This window comes from Mobula birostris, chromosome 29 (assembly GCF_030028105.1).
Source record: "Mobula birostris isolate sMobBir1 chromosome 29, sMobBir1.hap1, whole genome shotgun sequence".
Taxonomy (NCBI): Eukaryota; Metazoa; Chordata; class Chondrichthyes; order Myliobatiformes; family Myliobatidae; genus Mobula; species Mobula birostris.
This window is the reverse complement of record NC_092398.1, coordinates 37,234,652-37,248,806: the sequence shown is the minus strand read 5'-3', so window position 1 is coordinate 37,248,806 and position 14,155 is coordinate 37,234,652. Positions and strand designations below refer to the sequence as shown.

The window sequence follows — 14,155 nt, the reverse complement described above, 5'->3', positions numbered from 1 at the left end:
GTTGCAACATAACCTGCTGACCTTCGAACTCAGTGCCTCGACTAATAAAAGCAAGTATCGCAAGCCTTCTTAACCACCTTATTGACCTGTGTAGCCACTTCCAAGGAGCTACGAATTTTGATCCCAAGATCTCTCTGCTCAGCAACACTTCATATTTACCTGGGTTAAACCCTACCTGCCCTTTCTCTGCCCCTATCTGCAGTTCATCTAGCAACACACATCAAAGTTGCTGGTGAACGCAGCAGGCCAGGCAGCATCTCTAGGAAGAGGTACAGTCGACGTTTTGGGCCGAGACCCTTTGTCAGGACTAACTGAAGGAAGAGTTAGAGATTTGAAAGTGGGAGAAGGAGGGGGAGATTCAAAATGATAGGAAAAGACAGGAGGGGGAGGGATGGAGCCAAGAGCTGGACAGGTGATTAGCAAAGGGGATATGAGAGGATCATGGGACAAGAGGTCCGGGAAGAAAGACGGGGGGGTGGGGGGGACCCAGAGGATGGGCAAGAGGTATATTCAGAGGGAGAAAAAGGAGCGAGAGAGAAAGAATGTGTGTATAAAAATAAGTAATGGATGGGGTACCAGGGGGAGGTGGGGCATTAACGGAAGTTAGAGAAGTCGATGTTCATGCAATCAGGTTAGAGGCTACCCAGACAGAATATAAGGTGTTGTTCCTCCAACCTGAGTGTGGCTTCATCTTTACAGTAGAGGAGGCCGTGGATAGACATGTCAGAATGGGAATGGGACGTAAAATTAAAACATGTGGCCACTGGGAGATCCCGCTTTCTCTGGCGGACAGAGCGTAGGTGTTCAGCGAAACGCTCTCCCAGTCTGCGTCGGGTCTCGCCAATATATAGAAGGCCACATCGGGAGCACCGGATGCAGTATATCACCCCAGCCGACTCACAGGTGAAGTGTCGCCTCACCTGGAAGGACTGTCTGGGGCCCTGAATGGTGGTGAGGGAGTAAGTGTAAGGGCATGTGTAGCACTTGTTCCGCTTACAAGGATAAGTGCCAGGAGGGAGATCGGTGGGGAAGGATGGGGGGGACGAATGGACAAGGGAGTTGCGTAGGGAGCGATCCCTGCGGAAAGCAGAGAGAGGAGGGGAGGGAAAGATGTGCTTAGTGTTGGAGGTGGTGGAAGTTACAGAGGATAATATGTTGGACCCGGCGGCTGGTGGAGTGGTAGGTGAGGACCAGAGGAACCCTATTCCTAGTGGGGTGGCGGGAGGATGGAGAGAGAGCAGATGTGTCTATATATAATTCAACTATATTGCTTTGGCAGTCTTCTACACTATCCACAACTCTAGCAACCTTGACATCATCCACAAGCTTACTAACTGACCCATCTACATTTTCATTCGGGTCATTTATATACTTCACACACAGCAGAGGACCCGGCACAGATCCCTGCGAATCTCCACTAATGACAGACGTCCCTTCAACCACTACCCTCTATGTGCAAGTCAGTTCCCAATCCAAACAGGCTGCCAATCCCGTGCATCTTAACCTTCTGGGTTAGCCTCCAATGAGGGACTTTGTCAAACGGCTAATGCTGGATCTTCCTAATTAGGCATGGTTTCCAAATGCTCATATATCCTATCCCTTAGAATTTTCTCCAGAAATTTTCCTACATCTGATGTGAGACTCTCCAGTCTGCAGTTCTCAGGATTTTTCCTTGCTCCCTTCTTAAATAGAGGCACAACATTAGCCACTCGCCAGTTGTCCAAGATATCACCTGTGGTGACATGAAGATACAGGTCAAGGGCCCAGCAATCTAGTGTCTTGCCTATTTCAATAACCTGGGATAAATCCCAACAAGTCCCAGGAACTTACTGACCATAATACTCATTAGGAGGTCAAACACTTCCTCCCATTTGACTGCTAAACACCCCAAAGTATTTATACACTCCACACTGACCTCCTGGTCCTCCATATCCTTGGTAAATATTGAATTGTTATGCCTTATTTACAGAATTGCTATTAGAATTGGAATATCATTATCACACGTACCATGATAGTGAAAATCTTGTCTTGCATACAGATCAGATCACTACACAGTGCATTGGAAACATTAACAGCATGCAGAATAAGGTGTTACAGTTACAGAGAAAGGGCAGGCAGACAATAAGCTGCAAGGGCCATGATGAGGTAGACAGGGTGAGATTGGTACCAGTTTTTCATTGTCCCTGTGGACACATGAACCCAGGGTTGAGGACAAATCTCAGGGTTGTATACTGTGTACATACTTTAATAATAAGTGTATTTTGATCTTGTGCAAATGACAATAAACACAATTTTGAAATGCAACACAGACAATCTTGATATACGCTGCCATGACGCAGGTTCTGAAAGAAACCACAGATTACAGCTTGACTCAGTGGTAAGAAAGATAATGCTGCCAAACATTTCAGGAGAACATGAAAATAAAAGCAAGGCTGTAATGCTGAGGCTTCATAAGGCATCGGTCAGACCACATTTGGAGTACTGGGAGCAGTTTTGGGTCCCTTATTTCAGTAAGAATATACTGGCATTGGAGAGAGTCCAGAGGACGTTCATGAAAATGATTCCAGGAATGAAAGGGTTAATGGCTCCAGGCCTGTACTCACTGGAGTTTAGAAGACCTATCGAATATTGAAAGTCCTCAACAGAGTGGAAATGGAGAGGATGTTTCCTACAGTGGAGGAGTCTAGGACCACAGTGTACACCCTCAGAATTTGAGCGCCACAGCAGCATAGTGGTTAGCGCAATGCTCTTACAACTTGGGGTGTTCCAGAGTTTGGAGTTCAATTCTGGAGCTGTTCTGTAAGGAGTCCCTGTCAACCTGCCCATGGAAATGTGTGGGTTTTCCGCAGGTGCTCTGGTTTCCTCCCACAGTACAAAGTCATAATGGGTAGGTTAACTCAGCAGTCCCCAACCACAAAGCATGCGCTACCGGTCCGCAAGGAAACGATATGAGTCAGCTGCACCTTTCCTCATTTCCTGTCACGCACTGTTAAACTTGAACATAGGGTTGCCAACTGTCCCGTATTTGCCGGGACATCTCATATATTGGGCTAAATTGGTTTGTCCCATACAAGACAGCCCTTGTCCCGTATTTCCCCCGCGAAGGTAGAGCGTTCCTATGAACCCTTTCGTGCCGAAATGGCGTGAAGCGAAGAAGCAATTACCATTAATTTATATGGGAAAAATTTTTGAGCATTCTCAGACCCAAAAAATAACTTACCAAATAACACAAAACCAAAAATAAATAACACTAACATATAGTAAAAGCAGGAATGATATGATAAATACACAGTCGATCTAAAGTAGAAATAATGTATGTATAGTCTAGTCAGGAAGATGAAGGCAAAACCGATTTGTGGGAAAAAAAATCGGCACATACGCACATGCACACGCAGGTGCCCGCGCAAGGCTTCATGGTCATGGTAGTCTTTCCTGGGGTAAAGTGTCCCGTATTTGCTACTTTTGACCCTTATTTGGAAGTGAGAAAGTTGGCAACCCTAACTGTAAAAGACATGTTGAGGTGAGTTTAACCCTACTTGAACACCCCCACCCCGTCGGCCGGTCTGCAAGAATATTGTCAATATTAAACCGGCCCGCGGTGCAAAGAAGGTTGGGGACCCCTGGGTTAACTAGTCATTGTAAATTGTCCTGTGATAAGGTGAGGGTTGATCAGAGTTGTGGGCTGCTGGGGTGGTGTGGGGTGGCTCCCAGGGCGCACACCGTGCTGTGCCTCTAAATAAATATTGAAAGGCCTAGATAGAGTGGATGTGGAGAGGAAGATTCCTGTGGTGGTGGTGGAAGTCCAAGAGCAAAGGACACAGCCTCAAAATAGAGAGACACCCATTTAGAAGAGAGAGGAGGAGAAATTTCTCTACCTGCTCCGTGCCAACACTTCCCTGTGCTATACAACTCCATTATAATACTGTTCTGAGCTGGCCGGTGGAAGAGTGATCACAGTGTGACTGAATGCAACACCAAGTAATATCGCAAGTTTAACAGGACGTTAGAGTGCAGCTACACAAAGACACTACAGTTAGAACAGTGAAGAACCTGCTTCTGGGTGGGCTGAGGAGCTCCATGACACTCACCTCGGGGGAGAGTGTTCAAATCAGGATAGAAATGCTGGAGGAACTCAGTAGGTCTGGAAATGGATAAGCAGTCGATGGTTTGGGTTCAGACCCTTCATCAGACTGGAAAGGAAGGGGGAAGTTGGGGGAGGGAAGGGGGCAAGCTAGAAGATGATAGATGAAGCTGGGAGGGTGGGTGGATTGAAGTCAGAAGCTGGGATGTGACAGGTGGAAAAGGGCTGAAGAATGAGGAATCTGAAAGGAGAGGAGAGTGGACCATCGAAGACAAGGAAATGAGGGGGAGACGGAAGAGACCAGAGTGGAGAACAGAAGAGGATGGAAGGGCGAGGGAGAAATCAATGTTCATGTGCTCTGTTTGGGGACTACTTGAATGGAATACGAGGTGTTGCTCCTCTACTCTGAAAGTAGATTCACCATAGCAGATATATAATAATCTTGGGGCTTTGTTTGTTTGGGTGAGGTGGGAGAGGGAAATGAGTGATCACAATGTGACAGAATTTAACGGAGAGTTATGCTGCAGCCTTAACAGGAAATTACAGTGCAACCTTACCATAACACTGATTATTGAAAACCCCAGTCCCTCTCTTTACACCCCTTGGGGGAAGAGGGATCATAACATAATAAAATTAAAAATGAGTTACATTGCAACCTTAAGTAAACATTATGTAGCAATGTATAAACATTGGTTACTCCACACTTGAAAGGAAAGACCCTTTCCCTGCTGTATGCTTCTATGATAATTATGTTAGCAACTGGCCTTGTGGGGAAGAATGATCATAATGTGACAGGATTTAACCTTATTTTGTGAGTTTTATAGGATATTACATTGCAATTTTACATAACTAGTTAGTCCATACTTGGTATAGCAAAGAGTCTATTCATTACAACTCTATGACAAACTTAAATTATCAATTATCCTCGGGGGGATGGGGGGTGATGTTAACGTTATATAATTTTAAACTGTTGCACCTGTGACTCCGTCCCCAGCTCCCTCTCTTTTCAACAACCCCACAGGACTACATCTCCCTCCCTCCTCCACACTCCCCCCCCCCGATACCCCTACCCCCCCCAAGAGATCCAGTTGCCTACCGGCGTGGCGTTCTTCGCCCCGACACTGGCCCGCTGGACGATGAGCTTCTTATCTCCAAGCTGCATGCCGTTAAGCCCTGCGATGGCCTGTGGAGAGAAGGAAGGTGGGAGTCGGGACAGGGGTAGGAATCCGGTTTTGTGAGATGGGGGCAGTTTTGATTGTGGAGGTGGTGCAGGAAGTGGGGTGGTGGGGTGGGGGAAGAGAGAAGGACACCACTTAGTTCCTGAGGTCGGTGGGGCGCGCCATTTAGCTACAGAGGAGTAGGGGGAGTGTGAGAGGTGGAAACGCCGTGATTTTCCGATGCGGCCTTCAATCGATGGTCTGCAGAACCAGTGAATGGGGAGAAGAAGAAGAAAAAAAGTGACCATTGTGTCGACGCAAGACAAAAAAGCAAAGATGTGCAGACAGCGACGCAAAATCCCGAGCGATGGGAGCTGCTCTGGGGCCTGGGGTTTAACACTCTGGACCTGGAGTGTATACATCTCCCCGGACAGTGTGACACTCCCTCAGTACCGGGGAGTGTGTGTCAGTGGTTTAACACTCCATTCCCCGAGTATATACATCTCCCTAGACACTGTGACACTCCCTCAGTACCGGGGAGTGTGTGTCAGTGGTTTAACACTCCATTCCCCGAGTATATACATCTCCCCGGACAGTGTGACACTCCCTCAGTACCGGGGAGTGTGTGTCTAGGTTTAATACTCCATTCCCCGAGTATATACATCTCCCCAGACACTGTGACGCTCTTGGTACTGGGGAGTGTGTGTCTACGGTTTAACATTCCATTCCCCGAGTATATATGGCTCCCCAGACAGTGTGACACTCCCTCAGTACCAGGAAGTTTGTCTTTAGTTTAACACTCCATTCCCCGAGTATATACATCTCCCCAGACAGTGTGAGACACCCTCTGTACTGGGAAGAGTGTGTCTGCGGTTTAACACTCCATTCCCCGAGTATATATGGCTCCCCAGACAGTGTGACACTCCCTCTGTACTGGGAAGAGTGTGTCTGCGGTTTAACACTCTGTTCCTGGACCATACAGAAGACAAACTCGATGACTGCCTGAAAGCGAGTGCACAGGTCGATAGGGTGACAAAGGCGGCTACACCACACTTGCCTTCATTAGTTGGGACAATGAATTTAGTAATCAGGAAAGCAAGTTGCAACTGTACAAAACTCTGGTTTGACTACACTCAGTGTTGTGTGCAGTTCTGGTTACTCTTTAACAGGAAGTGTGCGAAGGCTTTGGAGAAGGTGCACAAGAGGTTCTCCGGGATGCTGCCTGCATGAGAGGGCATGAGCTATAAGGAGACGCTGGACAGACTTGGGTTGTTTTCTCCAGTCATGGAGGCTGAGGGGAGACCTGATAGAGCTTTATAAGATTACGAAAGGCACAGATAAAGACAGTCAGTATCTTTTTCCCCAGGGTGTAAATGTCCTTTGGGGTAGGTAAGTTTTTTTTAAAACGTCAGTAGTGGGTGCCTGGAATATGCTGCCAGGTGGTGGTGGAGGCAGATGTTATAAAGGTGTAGTTAGACAGAAACACGGATCTGCAGAGAACAGACGGAGATGGACATGATGTAGGTAATGTGGCAGAGACTTTGCTTTCTCTGGTGATAATGAGCGAGAGACACCCTTTGTAACAGGGATAATGAGGGAGAGAGTCCCTCCATAACAGGGTTAATTGGGAATGACAGAGAGAAAACAGGGGTAATGGGGGATAAACTGCTTTTGTAACAGAGATAATGAGGGAGAGACTCCCTCTGCAACAGGGGTAATAGCAGAGAGAGACCTTCTTGTTGGGCACTGGATTTAAGCACTGTAGACCCCCTGTGAGGAACCTTCTGAAGTAGAGGGCGGGGCAGGGGGACCTTGAAAACACAAACCCCTGCCCCTCGTCAAGCCCATCGGCAACGCACCCCGCTCCCCACACCACCACCACCATACCTGATCTGTCACGTTAATGTCCACATATTCACAGAAGGCATAGCCCTTGGAGAGGCCAGTGGCACTGTCCTTTACGAGGTTAAAGGCCTTGAGGGGTCCGAATGACGTCAGCAGCTCTTTAACCTGTCGTGGGAGGGAGGGGTGACAGGACACATCAGCAGGGCCCGTTTAGAGAGATGAATCTCCCTCTACACCGTCCCATCACACACTCCCGGGGTCAGACACAGAGTGAAGCTCCCTCCACACCGTCCCATCACACACTCCCGGGGTCAGACACAGAGTGAAGTTCCCTCCACACCGTCCCATCACACACTCCCAGGGTCAGACACAGAGTGAAGCTCCCTCCACACCGTCCCATCACACACTCCCGGGGTCAGACACAGAGTGAATCTCCCTCCACACCGTCCCATCACACACTCGCGGGGTCAGACACAGAGTGAATCTCCCTCCACACCGTCCCGTCACACACTCCTGGGGTCAGACACAGAGCGAATCTCCCTCCACACCGTCCCATCACACACTCCTGGGGTCAGGCACAGAGTGAAGCTCCCTCCACACCATCCCATCACACACTCCCTGGGTCAGACGCACAGTGAGGCTCCCTCCCCACCATCCCATCACACACTCCTGGGGACACGCACAGAGTGAACCTCCCTCGACATCATCCCATCACACACTCCCGGGGTCAGACACAGAGTGAAGCTCCCTCCACACCATCCCATCACACACTCCGGGGTCAGACACAGAGTGAATCTCCCTCCACACCATCCCACCACACACTCCGGGGTCAGACACAGAGTGAAGCTCCCTCCCCACCGTCCCACCACACACTCCCGGGGTCAGACACAGAGTGAAGCTCCCTCCACACGGTCCCATCACACACTCGCGGGGTCAGACACAGAGTGAATCTCCCTCCACACCGTCCCATCACACACTCCTGGGGTCAGACACAGAGCGAATCTCCCTCCACACCGTCCCGTCACACACTCCTGGGGTCAGGCACAGAGTGAAGCTCCCTCCACACCATCCCATCACACACTCCCTGGGTCAGACGCACAGTGAGGCTCCCTCCCCACCATCCCATCACACACTCCTGGGGTCACGCACAGAGTGAACCTCCCTCGACATCATCCCATCACACACTCCCGGGGTCAGACACAGAGTGAATCTCCCTCCACACCATCCCACCACACACTCCGGGGTCAGACACAGAGTGAAGCTCCCTCCCCACCGTCCCACCACACACTCCCGGGGTCAGACACAGAGTGAAGCTCCCTCCACACGGTCCCATCACACACTCCAGGGGTCAGACACAGAGTGAAGCTCCCTCCACACGGTCCCATCACACACTCCCGGGGTCAGACACAGTGAAGCTCCCTCCATACTGTCCCATCACACACTCCTGGGGTCAGACACAGAGTGGAGCTCCCTCCATACCGTCCCATCACACACTCCCGGAGTGAGACACTGAGTGAAGCTCCCTCCACACTGTCCCATCACACACTCCCGGGGTGAGACACAGAGTGAAGCTCCCTCCACATGGTCCCATCACACACTCCCGGGGTCAGACACAGTGAAGCTCCCTCCACACTATCCAATCACACACTCCTGGGGTCAGACACAAGAGTGAAGCTCCCTCCACACGGTCCCATCACACATTCCCGGGGTCAGACACAGAGTGAATCTCCCTCCACACCGCCCCATCACACACTCCTGGGGTCAGACACAGAGTGAATCTCCCTCCACACCGTCCCATCACACACTCCTGGGGTCAGGCACAGAGTGAAGCTCCCTCCACACCATCCCATCACACACTCCGGGGTGAGACACAGAGTGAAGCTCCCTCCCCACCATCCCATCACACACTCCTGGGGTCAGACACAGAGTGAAGCTCCCTCCACACGGTCCCATCACACACTCCCAGGGTCAGACACAGTGAAGCTCCCTCCACACTGTCCCATCACACACTCCCGGGGTGAGACACTGAGTGAAGCTCCCTCCATACCGTTCCATCAAACACTCCCGGGGCCAGACACTGAGTGAAGCTCCCTCCGCACCGTCCCATCACACACTCCCGGGGTCAGACACGGAGTGAAACTCCCTCCACACCGTCCCATCACACACTCCCAAGGTCAGACACAGAGTGGAGCTCCCTCCATACCGTCCCATCACACACTCCCGGGGTCAGACACAGTGAAGCTCCCTCCACACTATCCCATCACACACTCCCGGGGTCAGACACAGAGTGGAGCTCCCTCCATACCGTCCCATCACACACTCCCGGGGTCAGACACAGAGTGCTCCCTCCACGCTGTGGGTATTCTGCATTCCAAAGACAGGCAGAGTCCCTCCACTACCTTGTGGAGTTAATAAGTCCCACCACTACCTTATGTGAAGCAGCAATGAAACTGGTGGGGAGTGGGGAGTGGTAGAGAAGTAAAGAGCGATATGAATAAGGCAGCAGGGACAGCAGACACTAGAAGGACAGCCAGGTGTAAGGATGATACAAGAGCGTACCTGGTCATCGTTAAGGTAGTTCGGCAATCCACCAATGAAGAGCTTGTGGGGGGAGTCAGGGACGACAGTGGACACCACACCTGTATGGACAAAGAGGTCAACACTGCCCTTGCACACCTCCATCTCTCTGTAACCCCTACAAACCCATCCATCTTTAAAAGTCCCATTGAAGCCCCACCACCCCATGACCCCTAAACCTACTGGGGCCCCATCCCACATGACTCTCTAAATCCGCTGGGAACCCATCTCCCGCACCCTCTAAACTTGCTGAGGTCCCACCTCCTGACCAGGTTCCCAACCCAGGGTCCATACACTCCTTGCTTAATGGTTGGTCTATGGCAGAAAAAATGTTGGGAACTCTTGACACAGCAGGTTTCTTGCCACACCCGAAAGCCCCTACGCTTACCTGGAACATAGACAGAGGGATTTTCAGACATCCCCGGAAGCGGTTGGTAGTCATGTGGACGACGTATTTTCAGCGACTGCCCTTGAAATATGATCCCATCGAAAGCCATCGCCTGTGTGGTTTCATCTACTGATCGGAACTGGCAGGCAAATGGAGAGACCATAAGATGTAGGTGCAGAAATCTGCCACACCATTCCATCATGCCTGATTTACTATCTCTCTCAACCCCATTCTCCTGCCTTCTGCCCGTAACCACCGACGCCATTACTGATCAAGAACCTATCAATCTCTGCCACAGAGCCGCAGAGGCTAAGCCTTTGAGCATATCTAAAGCAACGAATTATACAGATTCACCACCCCCTGCCTAAAGAAATTGCTCACCTCCATTCTAAATGGACGTCTGTCAATTCTGGTCCAAGACCCCTTACCATAGGAAACATCCTCTCCACACCCACTCTATCTAAGCCTTTCAATGAGATCCCCTCCCCCCTCATTCTTATAAACTTCCATGAGTACAGGGCCAGAGCCAAACGTTCCTCATATGTTAACCCTTTCATTCCTGGGATTATTTTCATGAACCTTCTTTGAACCCTCTTCAATGCCAGCACATCCTTTCTTCAATAAGGGGCCGCAAAACTGCTCACAGTACTCCATGTGAGACCTCACCAGTACCTTATAAAGCCTCAGCATTACATCCTTGCTTTTATATACCAATCCTGTCCATATAACATTGCATTTGCCATTGTTACTACCAACTTAAGACGTAACCTGTGGTTTCTTTGTGAGCCTGTACCATGGCAGTGTACATCATTGTCCGCCTCGTTTCACAGGCTGTTCTGACCTGTCCACTTTAACCCGCTTCTCAGTGGCTTCTTTCTTAGAAAGAGTTAGTTACAGTTCAGGTTAGTTCCCTGTGCTGCTTTGTTACTTTGTCAGCATGACAATTACAGCTCAGAGTTCGGAGTTCAATTCCAGCGCTGTAAGGAATTTCTACATTCTCTTCATCAGGACGTGGGTTTCCTCCCACAGTCTGAAGACGTACCGGTCAGTAGGTTAACTGGTCATTGTAAATTGTCCTGCAAAAGGTTAGTGTTAAGTCAATGGATTGCTGGGCAGAGCGGCTCGAGGGGTTGCAAGGACCTGTTCTGTGCTGTATCTCCAAAGAAAGAAATATCTGATGACCAAGCAGCATAGAACATTCCAGCAACAGTACAGGACCTTCGGCCCACGGTGTGCTGACCCTTTAACCCACTCCAAGATCAATTTAACTCTTCCCTCCAGTTTTCTATCATCGATGTGCTTATCTAAGAGTCTCTAATGTATCTGTCTCTACCACCACCACTGGCAGGGCGCAGGGTGCTCCACACAGAGTGTGACTCTGCAGGAATGTATAGGGAGGGCTATGACAGTAAAGTTATTTTACACAATCACCTTAACAGCATGTCTTCTCAAAAAGCCTCTGGCTGTCCACTTCATTGATGCCTCATCACCACATACACCTTTAGCAATCACCTCTCATCCTCCTCTGCTCCAAAGAGAAAACCCCTGGCTCATTCAACCTTTCCTCATAAGGCATGCCCTCTGATTAAGGCAGCATCCTGGTAAATCTCCTCTGCACCCTCTCTAAAGCTTCATGTAATGAGGCAACCAGAACCGAACATAATACTCCAAGTGTGGTCTAACCAGGTTTGTATAGATCTGCAACATTACCCTGCAGCTCTTGAGCTCAATCCCTCGACTGATGAGGCGCCATCCACCACCAAGGACCCTTACCACCCGGAAAACGATGCCATATAACCATATAACAATTACAGCATGGAAACAGGCCACCTCGGCCCTTCTAGTCCGTGCCGAACTCTTACTCTCACCTAGTCCCACCGACCAGCACTCAGCCCATAACCCTCCATTCCTTTCCTGTCCATATAGCTATCCAATTCAACTTTAAATGACAACATCGAACCTGCCTCAACCACTTCTGCTGGAAGCTCGTTCCACACAGCTACCACTCTCTGAGTAAAGAAGTTCCCCCTCATGTTACCCCTAAACTTTTGCCCTTTAACTCTCAACTCATATCCTCTTGTTTGAATCTCCCCCATTCTCAATGGAAAAAGCCTATCCACGTCAACTCTATCTATCCCTCTCATAATTTTAAACACCTCTATCAAGTCCCCCCTCAACCTTCTACATTCCAAAGAAAAGAGACCCAACTTGTTCAACCTTTCTCTGTAACTTAGGTGCTGAAACCCAGGTAACATTCTAATAAATCTTCTCTGTACTCTCTCTATCTTGTTGACATCTTTCCTATAATTCAGTGACCAGAACTGTACACAATACTCCAAATTTGGCCTCACCAATGCCTTGGACAATTTCAACATTACATCCCATTCTCGTTATGACCATCGGGGTGGTGGTACAGGAGCCTGAAAACCCACACTCAATGATTCTTCCCGTCCACCACCAGATTTCTGACCGGTCCATCAACCCAGGAACAATACCTCACTATTCCTTTTGCAACAGAGTAATTTTTATGTATGGCATTGTACTGCTTACATCAGTGAAATGATAGTAAACCTGATTCTGATTTACAAGGGGTCCAGAAAGAGAACACACAAGAAACAGGATTAAGTGATCACGGCTGATCTGGACGTGGACTCAGCTCCACCTACTAAATCCCTGAACTCCCTCGCTTTGCAAGTCTGTCTGCGTCTTAAACATATTTAATGAGGTCCCTGGGCACAGATTCCACAGATTCACTATTCTCTGGGACAGATACTCCCAGTACGATCTCATGTTCAAGTGCATTGTCACCTGACTGTATGTAAATACACAACCACAAAACATATAATCACTCAGGGCACATAAACCAAAATATTACCATAAGTTAATAAAATGAATTCAAAATGCATGTAGTGCAGAGCACAGGTAAACGGCCTCGCTATCCTACTGACCAGCCCTCGGTGGTGGCAGAGTACCGTACTGTGCAAAAATTTTCAGCACATACAGTATATAGCTGGGGTGCCTATGGCTTTTGCACTGTACTGTACTTGTCAACATGGAGCAGAGACCGAGTTTGTAGATCTGGTGGGAGCAAACGATGTTGGAAATGGTGATGGTGCAGCACCATGGGAGGGGTGTGGAACAGCATCAGAATCAGGTTTATTACCACCGGCATGTGACGTGAAATTTGTTAACTTAGCAGCAGCAGTTCAATGCAATACATAATCTAGCAGAGAGAAAAAAATAAAATAAAAGTAAAAAAATAAGTAAATCAACTATAGTACACGTATATTAAATAGATTAAAAAACGTGCAAATAAAAACAGAAATACTGTATATTAAAAAAGTGAGGTAGTGTCCAAGGGTTCAATGTCCATTTAGGAATCAGATGGCAGAGGGGAAGAAGCTGTTCCTGAATCGCTGAGTGTGTGCCTTCAGGCTTCTGTATCTCCTACCTGATGGTGACAGTGTGAAAAGGGCTGCCCTGGGTGCTGGATGTCCTTAATAATGGACACTGCCTTTCTGAGACACTGCTCCCTGAGAATGTCCTGGGTACTTGGTAGGTTAGTACCCAAGATAGATTTACAACCCTCTGCAGCTTCTTTTTGTCCTGTGCAGTAGCCCCCCGCCTCCATACCAGACAGTGATGCTCTCCATAGTACATCTATAGAAGTTTTTGAGTGTATTTGTTGACATGCCAAATCTCTTCAAACTCCTAATGAAGTATAGTCGCTGTCTTGCCCTCTTTATGTTGGTCAGATTCTCAGAGTTCTTGACACCCAGGAACTTGAAACTGCTCACTCTCTGCACTTCTGATCCCTCTATGACGATTGGTATGTGTTCCTTTGTCTTACGCTTCATTAAGTCTACAATCAGCTCTTACTGACATTGAGTGCCAGGTTGTTGTTGCGGCACCACTCCACTAGTTGGCATATCTCACTCCTGTACCCGGAGGTACAGAGGAGTGAGGGGTGGAGCAGGTGCAGACACCAGCCAAGGGCATTTGATTCCAGACAATTGGTTTATTGATCATTACAGAATGTCTCTCTGGTGCTTCCCACTCACCCTTTCCCTTTTCCCAACCATGATTCCCCTCTCCCGGCCTCCTTTC

At 48.9% G+C, this 14,155-nt stretch overlaps 1 protein-coding gene across 3 annotated transcripts in view; it reads right to left on the bottom strand.

Moving 5' to 3' along the window:
• Positions 1–14,155, bottom strand: part of u2af2a (U2 small nuclear RNA auxiliary factor 2a) — a 67,122-nt gene that overhangs the window by 4,919 nt on the left and 48,048 nt on the right. For all 3 annotated transcript variants that reach the window (XM_072246320.1, XM_072246319.1, XM_072246318.1), the window contains exons 6-9: positions 10,049–10,187; positions 9,643–9,722; positions 7,126–7,248; positions 5,178–5,264 (exon numbers count right to left, since the gene is read on the bottom strand). In XM_072246320.1, coding sequence (XP_072102421.1) covers positions 5,178–5,264; positions 7,126–7,248; positions 9,643–9,722; positions 10,049–10,187 — 429 coding nt within the window. The remainder of the gene's footprint in view (positions 1–5,177; positions 5,265–7,125; positions 7,249–9,642; positions 9,723–10,048; positions 10,188–14,155) is intronic.